We start from the raw sequence: 17,187 nt of genomic DNA on the forward strand, positions 1-17,187 counted from the left end.
GTGTATGTGTGTGTGTGTGTGTGTGTGTGTGTGTGTGTGTGTGTGTGTTTATAGCAGCACAATTCATAATAGCCAAACTATGGAACCAACCTAGGTGTCCATCAAGGGATGAATGGATAAAGTAAATGTGGTATACATACACAATGGAGTTTTATTCATCCATAAAGAAGAACAAAATTTGCAGGAAGATGGATGAAACTTGAGAGCATTATGTTAAACAAAATAAGTCAAAGTTAAGGGTCATATGTTTTCTCTCATATGTGGAAAGTAGAGAAGAAAAAGGAAAAGAAAGGTGGGGAGAGTTCAGAGGAAAAGGATGGGAATGAGAAAAGGATTAGGGAAAATACTGGAGAATTATATTGGCCAAATTGTTGTATTGTGCATTTGTATGAATGTTTAACAACAAATCCCATTATTATGTACAATTATAATGAATCAATAAAATTATTGAAAAAATGATTCTGAATTCATTAGGAGAAAGATTTGGATATAAGAGATACCAAGGAGGATTGTGAGTTCAAAGCCAGCTTCAGCAAAAGCAAGACGCTAAACAACTCAGTGAGACCCTGTCTCTAAATAAAATACAAAATAGAGCTGGGGAAGTAGCTCAGTGGTCAAGTGCCCCTGAGTTCAATCCCCAGTACTGCCCCCTAGAGAGAGAGAGAGAGAGAGAGAGAGAGAGAGAGAGAGAGAGAGACTGACCAATAGTATAGGTAATATTATTTCTCTTTTACAATAAGTACTGTTAGTTCTGTGGTTCAGTTCTGTTATGGATTTTATGGACTTTTGTTGGCTGATCTAACCTTAAAGTTCAGAGGATTATTTCTATGCTAAAATGCATGATTATTCCTAATTATTTAGCCACATAAACTTTGCTGTGCAATCATTTTGAGAACTTCTTAATTTTTTAGTCATTGTTCTTTAAAAAAAAGTTTTTAAAAATGTATGGTATCAGAACATACATCTACATATATTAGCCCCTTTTCTACAAGACAGTTAGTAGAGGTAGCTTGGTAAAGCTGTGATAGAATAGCAACAGAGCCATTTCTGGAAGCAGATTTTCTTGTCTCCATGGTTGTTCTGTCCTCCTATATACAACAGAATACCATTTAACTAGCAGATTCCTAAGTTTGGGGCTGCCCTGGATTCCCCAGCCAGCCACAGGACATAGAATGAATCCCACAGATGTTGATTCTCACAAGGACAGTTGCCACCAGGTGGTGCCAAACTGCAATCTGAGCCTTTGCCAACAGTTAGTTGTACAAGCTTGCCTTTATAATTTTAACCTTAGTAATCTAACTTGATATTTTATGTAGCAGAATCTTTATGGATCATAATTTCTTCATTATGGCAGATTTGAACTGTAGTAGAATTTGCATCCCACTTGTCCTTCCATGTGGTAGATATAAATTGTAGTTATTTATTCTGATGTCTTAGAGCTTAAAATAGTTAAGGAAAGGTTTTTAGTATTCATTGTTACAAAACAATTCAGAACAAGTTTACATGTTTAGTTCGTGTGCATATCTAGGTAAATTAATCTCTTGCTTTGAACTTAGATATATAATTGTATCAATTACTCGTATTGCTGTTTCAATATGAATTAGAATAGAGAAAGTACTTACACTTCGGTATTTGTATTTAGTTCCTCACCTCTGTCCCATTAAATATTTTTAGAAGAAAGTAAAAAGATTAGAAAATATGCTTTACCTTAGTTTGTTTTCTGTGCCTTTTATTTTGTTTTCATGAATGTGAAAAAGATAGATGGAACTCACGTCACCTAATTTTGGTATCTGACCTTGTAGTCATTCCAATAGTTTTTGAAATTAAGTGGTTGAAAGAAGAGGAAGTGTGTAGAAGATACAGACTTTAAGAGATAAGCAAGGAGAAACTTGGGTATTTGGATATATCAAAAACACCATAGGTGGAATTATAATGTATATGTCTACTGTGGCTCAATCTGTAAGTTTGGTTTCTTATCTTTTTCTGTACTTTCTAGTTATTTTTAAATGCTAGTTTGAGGCTGAAGATGTAGCTTAGAGGGTAGAGTACTTGCCTAGCATGCTTAAGGACCTGAGTTTGATCACCAGTACTACCAAAAAAGTAAAAGTAAATAAGTAAAGTGCCAGTTTGGAGCTATGGGAAATAATGAGTAAAACTCACTCTGATGATGAGATTTGTTATATAAATAACTTCTTGCTTAGTAGGTATTTCGTGACAGAAATGTTATATACCTTCTTCACATTTGGAAATAAGACATTATTCCCTGAGTGGCAGCATAATATGAAAGAGATTTGAAACAAAGGACTAAACTTAAATACTGGCTCTACTACTTATTAACTGAGTGGATAAGTCATTTAATGTTCCCAAAGTTTAATTTCCTCTTTTGAAAATTAATATTAATAATTCACATGGTGAAGGGGAATATTATTAATACTTCACAAGGTGGCCTGTGAGATCTGAATTAGATATACATGTGAAAAGTACATTATCAATTATGAAATGATATATAAATATAGGTATTTTGATTTTTTTTGCCTGTGTGTGATAAAGTAAAATATTTTATCTATTGTGTCGATAATTTAAATATGAAGATGATTATGTAAAAATTGACTGATAACATGGAATTATTACCATAATGAGGGTCTGCTTGTCATTTTTGTCAAAATTTCTGCATAAATGGCTAATTTGTTCCCTAATTAATACTATGAGACAATAATATAAAGAGGAATAAATTCATCTGATTTTAAGTTTTTCCAGGAAGTAAAACTATCTTTATCAAAGGTATTCTCATTATTATAAACAAAGAAATATTCTGAGTTATACTGTAAAAAGGATATGGATGAAAGCCAGGCATGGGCACATGCCTGTAGTCCAAATGACTGGGAAGCCTGAGGCAGGAACACAGCAAGTTCGAGGTTAGCCTCAGCAATTCAGAGAGACCCTGTCTCAATATGAAAAGGGTTTGTCTGGGGATTTGTCTCAGTGGTTAAAGCACCCCTGGATTTAATCCCTGTTACAAAAAAAGATAAGGATGAATTCGTTAGAGGTATTCATTATGCTTTGATGCTGTACTAAATCTAGAAATTCAAATCGCTTTACAATTGTTTGAAAGAGAGGAGGCAGTAGAGAAAAGGAGATTGAAAAGATGCTTTTAAGTGTAACAGTTAGTACTGTATTGCTTCAGTGATTATATTTCCCACCCTATCAGTAAAAACCATCTTGACCTCAATTTATTATCTCCCCAAAGTACTCAACAAGTAATTTTTATGACATGAACTTGAATTTTCTGTAGAATCTTGGAGTGATGGTAAATAACTTTGTATCTTGAATCTAGGTTTATTTAGAAGGATTAAATATATGTAATGCTTAGGGTAGGTGAACTGGAACTAGTTTACAGAGGTTCCATTCACCATTCTAAAACAAACAAAGCTCTTTGTTTTATCTTACCAAATAGCTGTATAATTTTTTAATTCTCTATGAAAACATTCAAGAATATTCTACTTTGTCTTTTCAGTTTTATTTTTCTTTTACAGATAATTCTTTTAGTATCATCTCAAATAATTGCAAATGGATTTTTATTGTCGGCCATCTTTTATTAACTATATTCTTTATACCAATAGGTGATTACTACATGGGTTCACTATTTAATAACATTTAAGTATTCCAAGGTGTATGGGGTGTTCCAGATATGAAGCCAAGTAAGTTCAGGTTGTGCAAGAGTTTAGATTCACTTGCATTGTGTAGTTCACTGGGCAGTGGGAGAGTCTGAGAAAGTAAGATTGTGCCACATTTTTAAAGGCCCAGTTGTCATTAGGGAATTCCCAGAGACTTATAGGAGCATGACATAATTTGCTCCTGTTTTAGATTGAGTGAATTATTGTTGAAGAGGGCCTCATGGAGGGAGGTTGCTTAGGAGCTGTTACAGAGTTTAGGTGAAGATGAGAAGTGGAAAGAGAATAAAAGTTGAGTTTAAAGAATATTTGAATGGTCCTATTACTAGAGTTATTTATCCGATGTGCCCCATGTAGAATTCTCTACAGTCCTTAGGGTGCCTGAAAGGAACATGAGCCCTTTTAGCAGTCTTCTCTATTTCCCCAGGGTGCTATTAAATAGATTGTCATTTTCCTTTTATACAGAAAATCTTAGGAAACATTGCTATAATTATTGTTCTCTAAATGAATACCTTTATATCTCTAATTAGATTTTCATATTTAGATAACATACTAACAATAGCTCCTATTGAGTACTTAATGTTCATCAAGCATTGTCCTCAACACTTTTTATATGCTTTATAAAGAGAATTAAACAAAACAAATTTTATAGGATATAGGGATTAGTATCCCCATTTTACAAATGAGGAAACTGAGACACAGAGGAAGTGTAATTTACCTTTGTAAGTGTTTTGTTGATAAAAGTAGATAATGCCTGACTCTACAGTTCAGTGAAGACTGCTATTTAACTGGTCAGGGTTATCAAAATTGACCAAAGATTTTTTTTTTAAGTCAAAACTAAATATTGCTGGGGTTGTAGCTCAGTGGTAGAGTAATTTGCATGAATCACTAGAAGTTCTTTTTCCTTTTAAACATTTTAAATTGATTTAATTATATGTAATAGTGGGACTCATTGTGATATAGTAGTACCTGCTTATAACATAGTTTTTGTTTTTAGATATACATGACTGTAGGATGTATTTTGACATATTATGCATACATAGGGTGCACTCCATTACAATTTTGATCCCATTCTTATGGTTGAACATGACGTGGAGTTACACTGGTCATTATTCATATATGAGCATGGGAAAGTTATGTCCAAGTCATTCTACTGTCTCTCCTATTCCCATCCTCCCTCCCTTCCCTTCATTCCCCTTTCTTTAATTCAGTGAACTTCTCTACTTTTCCTCTTTTCCCTCCCTTGTTATGGGTTAGCATCTACATATCAGAGAGAACATTTGACCTTTGTTTTTTTGGGACTGGCTTATTTCACTTAGCTTGATATCCTCCCATTTCATCCATTTACTGGCAGATGTTATAATTTCATTTCTTCTTTATAACCGAGTGATATGCCATTGTGCTCAGTTTCATTCCTTAGTACTTCCTCTTTCCTTCTCTTCCTCCCCTCCCCCTGGCCCTCTTCCTTAACTCTGCTAATCTCATTTCTGTTTTTTCTCTCTAGCTTCCACAAATGAGAAAAACATATATCCCTTGACTTTCTGAAGCTGAGTTATTTCACTTTACATGATGTTCTAGATCATTAGACTTTAGAAAGCATTTATAATTGTAGAAATTAGTAAAGAAGACTTTTTAAATGTAAAATGGTATGATTGTTTTAATAGGGTCTACCTCCTTGACATTCTTTTGACTAGACCTCATCCCTCCTTTTCTGCTCAAATACTTAACTCCAGAAATCCTCCCCTTTGTCTCCTATATTGTCAGTTTTCTTCCTCCCAGCTAGTTCACAGCTATGTACAAACCTATGTTTTTTCCCATCGTTAAGAGCATTTCTTATCTCCAGTTCCTCTTTGAGACACTGTCCTATTTTTTGTCCTATTTTTTATAACCAATTTCCTACAGTTTCATATATTCATCCTTTCTTGCCATTTTAAAAGATCATCTACCAATCTTTTGCCACCTTCATCACTCCAGCAAAGCTATCGAAATCTTTCTTATCAAAGACCGCAAGACCTTCATTGCCAAAACCCAGTTGTCATATTCTCATTTCTCATCACCTTTAACCTAGAAGCATCAGTGAACACAGTTGACTATTTTTTGCTCCTAGGATCACATTCATTCTCTCTTTCCCCCTGCTGCCGATATTGGGAATTGAACCTTTGAACTATTTCCCTAGCCCATTTTATTTTACTTTATTTTGAAACAGGTTGCTAAGTTGCCAAGGTTGGCCTCAAACTTGGAATTGTCTGCCTCCATCTCCTTGAGTAGCTAGGTTTACAGGCATGTGCCACCAAACTTGGCTCACATTCTTTTCTTTAATTGTCTTCCAGGATATCACACCATTGTTTTTTCCCCCTTATTGATCCCTTTGCTCATTTTTCCTCATCTCCTTCACATATTTTGCTGCTACCTCCATGTCATTTCCACTTGATTATCTAATAGGCATCATAAATTTAATGTCTAGAAGAAAACTTCCTGTTCTGCACTCTGCTTTCTTTCCTCCTTCACCTTTAGTCTTACCCAGATCAGTTAAAGATAACTCTTCACTTGTTCACACCAAAAACACAAAGCCATCTTCAGCTCCCTCATTTTTATATTCCATAGTCTATTAAGTAGCAAATTATTTTGATGTGTCTTCAAAATTTATGATCTCTTACCATCTTACAGACAGTATTATGTTGGTCCAAGCCACCATTATCTTATCTCTTGCCTAAATTACTGCAGTAGTCTCAAGTGGTCCCCAGCTTCCTTCCTTGCCTACTTCAGTCTATTCTCAGCACTGTTTCACTTAAATCACTCCTCTACTCAAATAAAAAAAGCTCCCATCTCAGTAAATTTCAATTATAATTGCCCTTGATACTGTCTGATATGTGCTGTTATCCCTTCCTCATTTTATTACTCTGTCCTTGTCACTTTCTCAGTCACACTGGCTTCCTTTTCCTTTACCTGCAGACATGTTCCTACCTCAGTTCCTTTATTCACAATTCCACTGCTTACCCATCCAACTCATAGATGATAACCCTAAAGCCCTGTTTCCTAACATTCAAATGTCGACCATTCTATATGGTCCTTTTCTTACCACCCTATTAAAAATTGGGGATTCCCTCTTCCCCCTCTAGTCCCTTCTTTGCTATATTTTTTTTCCCAGAGAAATTATTACCAACTAACATACTATGTATTTATTTACTTTTGCTTTCTTTCCTACTATAATGTAACCTCTATGAGAGTAGGCATTTTCATCTATTGTTCAGTGTTAAATTTCCATGTGTTAGTGCCTAGTACATAGTATGTGCTCAATATGTATTTATCAAATAAAAGAATGAATCAGTACATTTTTTTTTATTTAGAAATCAGTTGGGTATTATTCTAGGTGGGCTATATGGCCTGCACTGCAGTTGGGTATTATTCTATCAGCTACTTTGTTTTTTAATTTTTTTTAGTTGGTGGACCTTTATTTTCTTCATTTATTTATATGTGGTGCTGAGAATTGAACCCAGTGCCTCACACATGCTAGGCAAGCACTCTACCACTGAGCCACAACCCCAGCCCACCTATTAGGTACTTTTGAAACCTCAACACATTAAAGGATTTTTAAATAAGTGTTTTATATTTTGTTATGTGAATTTTTCACACACACACACACACACACACACACACACACACTCCTTTAACCATAATGTGGATTATGTAATGACCTATTTTAAAGCAAATTTTCACCTGTGTAAAATGAAAAGGCTTTGCTCAAATATCAACTGTCTCAGTGCATTTGTGCTGCTGTAACAGAAAATCTGAGATGGGGTAATTTATAATGAACAAGAATTTATTGGCTTACTGTACTGGAGGCTAGGAAATGCACAGCTTCCTTCAAATTTTATTAAGTGAAGTTTACACTTTGTTCGAGTTGTTTTTATGTGCTGTTCACTCACTTTTCAACCACCTATGTTAATTACTTGACAGTGAAAAAATTGTCCATTTGCAGTTTTGTTTTATGCCATCTTTTTTGTTTGGTTTGTTTTTGTACTGGAGATTGAACAGGGTGGAGTGGGGAGAGCTGAGTTACATTCCCAGCCCTTTAGATTCACTTTTATTAACCAAAAATATTCTTACATGAAGGCATAAGGAGAATAATAGATTGCTTAGTTGTACCTGCTGAGCTCTTCTGACAACCATGTTTTCCTCACTGTTTATTCTTGGTAAAGTTCAAGTTCTAAGGCATACATTAGTGATTTTATTTAGGGTAAAGCACGCACATGGCATTGCCAAACTCTGATTTGTTCTTATTAGAATTTCAGAAGTTGTGTAAGTTTTTCTTATTCTTCTAACATTTTTCTTACCACTTTTCAGATGTAAATTTAGATTTGGCTTATTGGTACTGTAAAATTTATCTTATGTAAATAATGAGAAAATAGTTTATCCCAGACATTAGTCTTTTATTTATATTTTGTACCAAGGTTTTTATTTTAAGATGTGACACTTTTTTGTATAAATGTATGTATATTAAATTACCTGTACAAATTTCAGATATTACATATGAAATATGTCTATTTGTTGTGATATTAAATAGTAAATATTATATATTACATAATAAATAGCAAATGTTCTTAAGAAAGGCACACAGTAGCATTCAGCATACCCTGGAGCCATAGTTTACTTCACTGTGTGACCTGAGACAGATATTATATATGAAATATGCCTGCTATTATAATATTAAAACCTTTTTATTTAGAGTAATGATTAAGATTTAAGTTTCTGATTCAAATGTTCTTATTTAACCATATCTCCTAGTTTGTCCAGGAAACTTGTGTTTTATGCTTGTTTCTTTGTCATAATTAACAGCCCCCTCTTTTGCTTTAAAAACTACCCCATGTTAAAAAATACATAATTTGGACACTAATTGTAGTACTAAGATGCTCACATTCCTTTTGCATTTTACATATGATTAAGATTTTGTTTCCCTTTTCTTCCATCTTTCCTCTCGATATACCTTCCACACAGACACATACAGCAGAAAGATAGTATGTGTTATAAGAGATGGAGTTAGTAAGAAACAACATGAAAGAATTATGACACATATAGTTTGGGGAATCAGGTATTAACCTCATAAAAGTATTTTTAGGGATGACTGATAGCCAGACCTCTATATCTGCATCCACATCTACTGGTTCAACCAACTCCAGAAATATTTTTGAAACAAAATTATGTCTTTACTGAACATGTGCAGACTTTTTCTTGTTATCATTATTTCCTAATCAATACAGTATAACAATTATTTGTATAGCATGTACATCTTATTAGGCATTCTAAGTAATCTACAAATAATTTTAAGTATATGGAAAGATATGCATAGGTGGTATGTAAGTACTATACCATTTTATATAAGCATTATATTATATTGAGCATCCTTGGATTTTGGTATCCACAGGGTCAGGAACCAATCTCCTGCAAATACTGAGGGATTTGGCATTTTTGTATTTTTAGACATTTGTTATATGCCCAGTTGGTCAGCTCCCAACATCTTTCTCTGTTGTTATAATTACATTTGGTTATACACTCAGATTGGACTTTTAAAAATATTTCAGATTTCTCTTTTAAGGAATATTTGAATTCCTGCTATTTCCTCTGTAAGTATATTTCTGAAACATTTTCTAATCCTTTTATCATTTAGAAATGGATTATTTATTAGTTATATGGAAGTTAGTGTTTTATCTATGGCAGACATACAATCCATCTGGTGTTTTATTGTTTTATCAAACCAGTGTAATTTTGAAAAAGCATGTTACATACCATGGGCTATGAAAGCATATGTATAATATATTCACAATTCTTTTAAGGCCAATTTTAATTTGACATCTATTTATGCTATGAGGTAGACATGTGATAATAAATCTCATAATGTCAGAATTTCCTAAGGAGAAAGTATTTCTGATACAAAGGAATTCTTAATAGAGGCACACAGTAGGATTCAGAGCACAGACTCTTGAGCCAGACTCTTTAGGTTCGCCTTTGGGTTCCATAGCTTACCTCACTGTGTGACCTTAAGCCAGTGCTTAACCTCTTGGTGTTTTAGTCTTCTCATTTATATAACAGAAGTAATAGTATAACGTACAGTTTGTGAGAGTGTTATGACAATTAAGCAAGTCATATGTGAAGTGCCTAAAACAGTTTCTGACATATGGTAAACAGTCTGTGTTTACTATTACTGTTATTGTCAGAATAAGAAAGCATTCAATTTATCGCCCTCAGACTTAATTTGAAATATGTCAGTTGATAATAAAGGAAAAATAAAGTATGCAGGTTGTGGAGTAGATATGGATTTACACAGAAGTCTTACCCATAAACACCTATTAGAGGACCTCTGTTAGAGAACCTCTTGGTAGAAGCCTTTGCTTCTAAAACTCCTCTATTTTTTTTTTTTGGTTTTCTCTTTCTTAATTGCCTTACCTATTTATACTCTAAGGTTTAATTGTACTTGCCACTTTTTTGAAATGTTTCTCTTTATTCCCTTATCTTTCTTATTCCAGTTTAAAAAAATCAACTCCTCTCTGTGACCTTAGAATTTTGCTTATGCCTTAACATAGCGTTATAGTTAGCTGAATGATAAAGATTGTGGCATGGTGAAAGTATTAGTGCCCTTAATATCTCTTCCTATAAACCCTAATGGTAGCTTCTGTATTTTATTTCTTTCCCTGTGGCTCAGTGCTATTTCTAATGATCATGGTTACAAGAAAGGAAATATATATAGTTAGGAACTGAAGCATCTCCATCTACCAACTAAGCTTTTATGTTTAATTAGTACTATAAATGTGACCTACTTGGGATTCTACTGCTGAAATAACTTAGAATAATGAAGCTTGTTTGAAAAATGAAAATTGAAACCAATTTGTGGTGATTTGCTGACTAAAATATTTAGATCATCTAGGAAGGAAAAATACATAAATGTTTTGTATACTTTGAGAATTTCAGTCTCTCTAAAATTAATTTTTCATGTTTCATTTGGTTTGATAATAGAATATTTTTGATGGTTACTACAATCAGAATGACATCAGAAAATAATGATATGCCATTTTATAATAGCTACTTTTTAAAAATTTTTTCATCTTTTTTTTTTTTTCCCTCTTTTGGTACTAGGATTAATCCCCAGGATACTTTACCACTAGTCCCTAGTCCTTTTTATTTTTTATTTTGAGACAGGGTCTTGCTAAATTGCTAAGGGTCTTCTTGAGTTGGCGAGGCTGGCCTGTCTCAAACTTAAGATCTTCCTTACCTCACCCTCCTGAGTCACTGAGATTGTAGTCATGCAACGTCACACCTGGCTATAATAGCTACTTTAGATTGTATTTCCACTTATATAATAGCATACAAAAGTAAGTTTTTCTTTTTAATGAGTTGCCTGTACTATAGTTTTTTAAACTATTTCGTTTCTTACTCATAAACTGTTTTATTGATGAATTTGTAATGATTGACATGTTTTTTAAAAATATTTTTTAGTTGTAGATGGACACAATACCTTTATTTTATTTGTTTATTTTTATGTGATGCTGAGGATCAAACCCAGTGCCTCACACATGCTAGGCAAGAGCTCTACCACTGAGCCACAACCCCAGCCCATGATTGACATGTTTTAAATTTGTCGTTAACATCACAAAGCAAAAGACTACTGACTTAGCCAGTATGACCACTAAGCATTTCTGTCCAATATTTATCAGATAGGTTTATTCAGACATGGGCTTTCGTTCTCTACCAAAATTCTCTGTGAAGAATAAAAAAATAAAATCTAGTTATCTAATCCAGTTCTTTACGGGAGATAGATAGGGTGGGTGTGGTGTAAAAAAGCATGGACTTTGGAGTAAATAAAAGCCAAGGTCAGACTATGGCCCTGTAACATTTAGGCTGTGTGATTCAGGGATAGGCATGTAAGCTCTCTAGTCTTCGGTTTACTAAACTATATAAAATAAGTTAGAAAAGACAACATAAGAGATTTGTAAGTATTTATTAAGTGAACAAAATCATTTGTGTTACTTTACATATTATAACTCTGTTAGGAAAGGAGTTTTTTTGTTGTTTGTGGTTTTTTTTTTTCTTTGAAGTACATGACCTGAAAGGAGCTTACTGTTGGAATTTTTTCTTGATCCAAAATTTCATCTGTATTAAAACACAAATAGAATTTGATCTTTGAAGGCTCATACCTGACTGTATATCTCCAAATTACTCACTTTTGTTACCTTTTAGATACTCCTTAACTGTCACTAAATGTAATCTTGCTGTCAATTTCAGTTCCTATTCTCATCACCACTAGGAGATGACTTATCTAATACCCTGGCCTCCTATTCCTTGATTCCTACGTGAATATTGACCCTCATCCCAGCTCTGCTTCGTTTAGCCACTCCAGTGGTCACACCCTTTCTTGTCATCAACTGAAACTCTGCCATAGAAAGTACCATTCTGTCTCTGAATCACCATTCTCCAACAGCAAACCTCTAATCTTCCAACTTGCGTGTACAACTGCTTCCACTTAATCTGTCATCTTATCAGGACCTCCAGTCCTTGTTCCTTCTACTTTTTTCTAATTTCTCAGCCTTTCTGTGTTCCCTTATCCTTCCTTCCTCTCTAACTGAGATTTCAAGGTCCATTGTTTCAGCCGTTCTCTTGCCTGTATAACAAAAAACTTCATTCCCATTTTAATTCTTGTGATCTCCATGACTGTATTTTTCACTAAAAATGATTTATAGAACATTAATTAACTTCACAAAAACTCAGTTTTCTTGTGGATAATTTATTAATAATTACACCTACCTTGTTAGATTATATTAAGGATTAAGTGTGAGGTACAGTATGTATAAACTGTTCAGGCTACACTCAACCCATGTGAATGAAGAACAGTAGTGGAAAAACTTTTCAAACTGTGTGGACTTTCATGGCTTCTCACTGATACACTCTATGAGTAATTAAAACTGAATTTTAATAATCTAGTTCTGACAATGTATTTACACCTCATGGTTTAATACTTCTAGAAATTCACCAAGCAGATTCATGTAGTATACACTTGGGGTCTCTAGCCTCTAATGGTCCTTATGATTGTGAACTAGTCCAACTCTGAGCAGACAACTTTATGACTACTTAAAAGAAGATATTTATTCATTTGAAATAACCAAAATGTATTTTTAAATTTTAGACATCTCCGAGAAGCAAGGGATAATGCTGTGGCTGAAAAGGACCGAGCAGTGATGGCTGAAAAGGATGCATTAGAAAAACATGATCAGCTCTTAGACAGGTAAGCATCCTGAAAATGGAGATGTTAAAGCTCTTCAATATTTGTTCCTCTTACTTTTTCTTTCTGAAAATATATTTTCAAATATATATATAGAAGTATAATTTTCAATTGAAGTATAATTTACATGCGTTATTTTTACAATATGTAATTATTACATTAATATAAAACTTGTTAATAGAACAGTTCAGTCACTCCAGAGAGTTTCTTTATACTCTTTTCAGCCCACTTTATCCATTACCCCTCAAGACGCAACCGCTTTGTAATTTCTTTCTTTTTTGATACCAGGGATTGAACTCAATAGCACTTGACCACATCCCCAGCCCTATTTTGTATTTTATTTAGAGACAGGGTCTCACTGAGCTGTTTAGCACCTCACTTTTGCTGAGGCTGGCTTCTAACTTGAGTTCCTCCTGTAGAAATCACTTTATAATTTCTTTCACCACAATTCGGTTTCGTTCTTGGACTAAAAGTAAATAGAATCTTGCAGTATATACTCTTTTGTGTCTGGCTTCTTTGATTTAATGTTATATGTTTTCATTCTTTTTGTTATTGTATCATTGGTTCAGTCCTTATTGCAAATTGTGAACATACCAGTTTTATTTTTACCTGTAAGTGGATATTGCAGTTGTTCCTAGTTTGTAGCTACCATAAAATAGCTGCTGTGAATGTTCTCATACAACATATTTTTGTGTGTATATTTTTCTTTCTCTTGGATAAATACCTAGAATTGGAATTGCTACTCACAGGTGAAGTAAATGTTTTACTTTAAAAGAACCTATGAAACTTAACTCTGAACTGGTGGGACCATTATGCACTTTCAGTTCATTTTTTGAAGTTTGTATGTAAAACATATGTGTGTCATAGAGAGGGCAAGAGAGAATTATATGGTTTTAATTTAGCAACATAACAGTTTTTTTTTTTTCAGAAATGAATGTATTTGTGAAAATGTAGGTCACTTTTTTCTATTAGGATGGGAGAATTTTGGATCTTAGAGAATACTTATTTACTGTTCTTTGTTTTTTTTTTTCTCTTTCTACTTTTTTTTATTGGTGCATTATAGTTGTATATGGTGATGGGATTTGTTGTTACATCTTTATACATGGACACAGTCTAACAATAATTTGGCCAATATCATTTGGCAGCACTTCCCCTCCCTCCCAGCATATTTATTTTTACTAGGTTTATTAAAAGGAAAATAGCCTGCTGGATGCCATAGCACATGCCTATAATCCCAGCCCCTCTGGAGGCTGAGACAGAATGATCTCAAGTTGGAGGCCAGCCTCACCAACTTAGCAAAACACCTATCTCAACAAACAAAATGACTGGAGAGGGATGTAGTTCAGCAATAAAGCACCTCTGGGTTCAATACCTAGTACAAAACAAAAAAAAAGGAAAATCACTGACTAGCATTAAGCTAAATATCATTACCTCAAACTACATGTAGCCAACAAAGTGGCTTACTTTTTTTTTCTGACTTTTTGGGTGGGGAGGGGAACAGGTCCTGGGAATATAACCCAGGGTCAATTTACCATGGAGCTATATCCCCAGTCCTTTTTATTTTTTCTTTTGAGACAGGGGCTGGCTAAGTTGTTGAGGCTGGCCTTAAACTTGCAATCCTCCTATCTCAGCCTCCTGAGCCACTGGGATTATAGGTGTGCACTTTTTCTAACCTTTTTATTTTGAAATAATTTCAAACATAAAAATTGCTAAAATAATACAGGATGTTTCTGTATGCCTTTCACATACTAATAAACTTCTGAAATGAAGCTCAATGTTTCTTTTAATTGTCTTTTTGAGACATAATCTCACTATGTTGCCCAGGCTGACCTCAAACTCCTGTGTTTAAGCAGTCTTCCTCATTATCCCAAGTAGCAGGGACTAAAGGCAGGTACCACTGTGTCTGGCGATTTAAACAATATATAAAGCTAAAATTTGAGCTGGGGTATAGCTCAGTGATGGAGCACTTGCCTAACATGCATGAGGCCCTGAGTTTGATTCCCAGCCCACAAAAAGAATAACCAAAAAATAGCACATGTTTAACAAATTTGGTATAAAACAGAGAAGATTAACAAATAAATTGAATAACAGAATGAGGATCTTTTCAGGCAGAATTAGTGAGCCGAATGACTTTTAATACAAATAAATGTAAGAATATACACTTGGGTCTAAAAAAACTACAGTGGTTTTATAGAATTAGCAGTGAAATATGAAAATGACTTGGAAGGTTTCAATAGGGAAATATTATCCTGGAGTAATAGACATTAAATGTAGAATGTGGTCACCAATTTCCTCATCTACAACATTATGCTGAAATCTGGGCACCCAAGCTTTAAACTAGAAAATCTTGAGAGGAAATTGACCAAAACTGTGGAAAGATTTAAAGATGTCCTGTTAGTGCTAGATTATAACTCTAGAAGATTCATATTCAGAAGAGCTGCTTTTCTTACTTAGCAACACCTAAAGTAGTAGAATTGGAACCATAGTACAACAAAGAGTAAAGAAATACTTTCCAGTAGGATTTTTCAAAATGTCTAGCATCTAATATATTCTCTATCAGTAGAAGTGTTCAGGTATAAACTGGCCAGGCATTCAGTGGGAACATGCTTGGAATAAAGCATCAAATGGGAGCTGAAGGAATTTGAAGGCCCTTTTGTTCTGGATACCATCTGCTATAGCAGCTTAGAAGAGCTAATACACTGGTTAAATTACCATGCATCAGGAATGATGAACCTAAGCTAATTTTGGTATTCTTTAAAAGATACAACTTTTCCTGTCTTTTTTTCAAAACACCTAGAAGTTAGGATTATTATTTGAAAAGGACACTATATATGGGAAGAGGATGTAGCTCAGTGGTAGAGTCAGCTTAGCATGTGCAAGACCCTAGGTTCAATCCCCAGCATAGCAAAAAAAATAATAAATGTGTATGTATATAGTATGTGACTATATATACTTATTTATATATATATTTAATTCATTGAAATTCTTTTGAGTGAGGAGTGCCTATAAGTAATAAAGAGAAGTGTAAGGAAGCAGTATACCATTTTCAAACATAAATGAAATGGCTTTTTACTCAAGGATTTTTAATTTTCTACAAGGTAAAGGTCTTTTCTTAGGTCTATAAAAGACCTGTGTATGTCCCAATTCCTAAATCAACAATTTCTCTAATGTTAAGAACAAATACCAAGCTTTCCTGAACATGAACTGAACATTACTAGCTTTTGTTCTGTTGCGTTGAATTACCATGCATCAGGAATGATGAACCTAAGCTAATTTTGGTATTCTTTAAAAGATACAACTTTGAATCCCTGGGTACAGTATGAGAATTCTTTTCTACCAAAAAAGAGTAAATTTTAAAATTCAATCAATGTGAATAGTAGAGTAAGTTGAGTACACTGTTACATCTGGGAACCTACATGAGAGGCCTGTATTTGAATCTACAGTATAAGCTTGCAATTCAAAATTAATTTTAATAGTAAATTTTTTTACTTATACATTTTAAAATCTGTATCCTGTATTTTGGCCTGTGTTTTGAAATAATTTTTAGTCTATAATTCTTTTAATGAATATTGCTTAAAGTTATATTTTCGGTACCCCCAATTTCTCTGGTAATGGTAGGATTTTTGTCCTGATTTTTTTTGCTGGTAGAAGATAGAAGTGAAAGGAGAGTGAGTGAAGTGACTTTTATGTCATACTAAGCTAGTGTAAAAGTTGGCATAGAAAACAACTGTCCTATATTTCCATTTAGTGCTTTACCCCCAAGAGAACAATTTCAATGTGCTATTATTCTGCCATTTTCATATTTCTGTATACATTTATCTTTTAATCTGCTGCTGCCTTCTTTAGCAAGCAAGGAAATGTTTGTCTGATTTGCAAGATAAATTTAATGATGAAGGATATTGAGATTTTAAATAAAAGCTATATAGCATCATATCCAAACTTTGTTTTACTTAATAAAAAAATTCTGATAATTTATCCATAATATGCTAGTTTTCATGGTTATGTAAAATGATTCACATCATATTTGTTTTGAATACAGAAATTCCTAAGTCTTAATCATGTATGTTACTTTTTTTAAGTTTATGAAAGAATAAACAGTACATTGATACTTTTTAAATGAAATTTTTTAATATCTGAAATTTTTTGTTTGATATTTTCATTAATGGGTCACTCTAATGAGTTTACAAAATTTGTCTTGGTTACTTGCTTTCTCTTATTCCTTTTCTCACATAGGTTTGCTTTGTTTAT

At 33.6% G+C, this 17,187-nt stretch overlaps 1 protein-coding gene across 1 annotated transcript in view; it reads left to right on the forward strand.

Moving 5' to 3' along the window:
- Pibf1 (progesterone immunomodulatory binding factor 1) overlaps positions 1–17,187 on the forward strand; it is a 234,411-nt gene that overhangs the window by 60,960 nt on the left and 156,264 nt on the right. Inside the window, exon 10 of the mRNA XM_047553407.1 lies at positions 12,844–12,942. Within this exon, the coding sequence (XP_047409363.1) occupies positions 12,844–12,942 (99 nt within the window). The remainder of the gene's footprint in view (positions 1–12,843; positions 12,943–17,187) is intronic.

The sequence above is a fragment of the Sciurus carolinensis genome, chromosome 5 (assembly GCF_902686445.1).
Source record: "Sciurus carolinensis chromosome 5, mSciCar1.2, whole genome shotgun sequence".
NCBI lineage: Eukaryota > Metazoa > Chordata > Mammalia > Rodentia > Sciuridae > Sciurus > Sciurus carolinensis.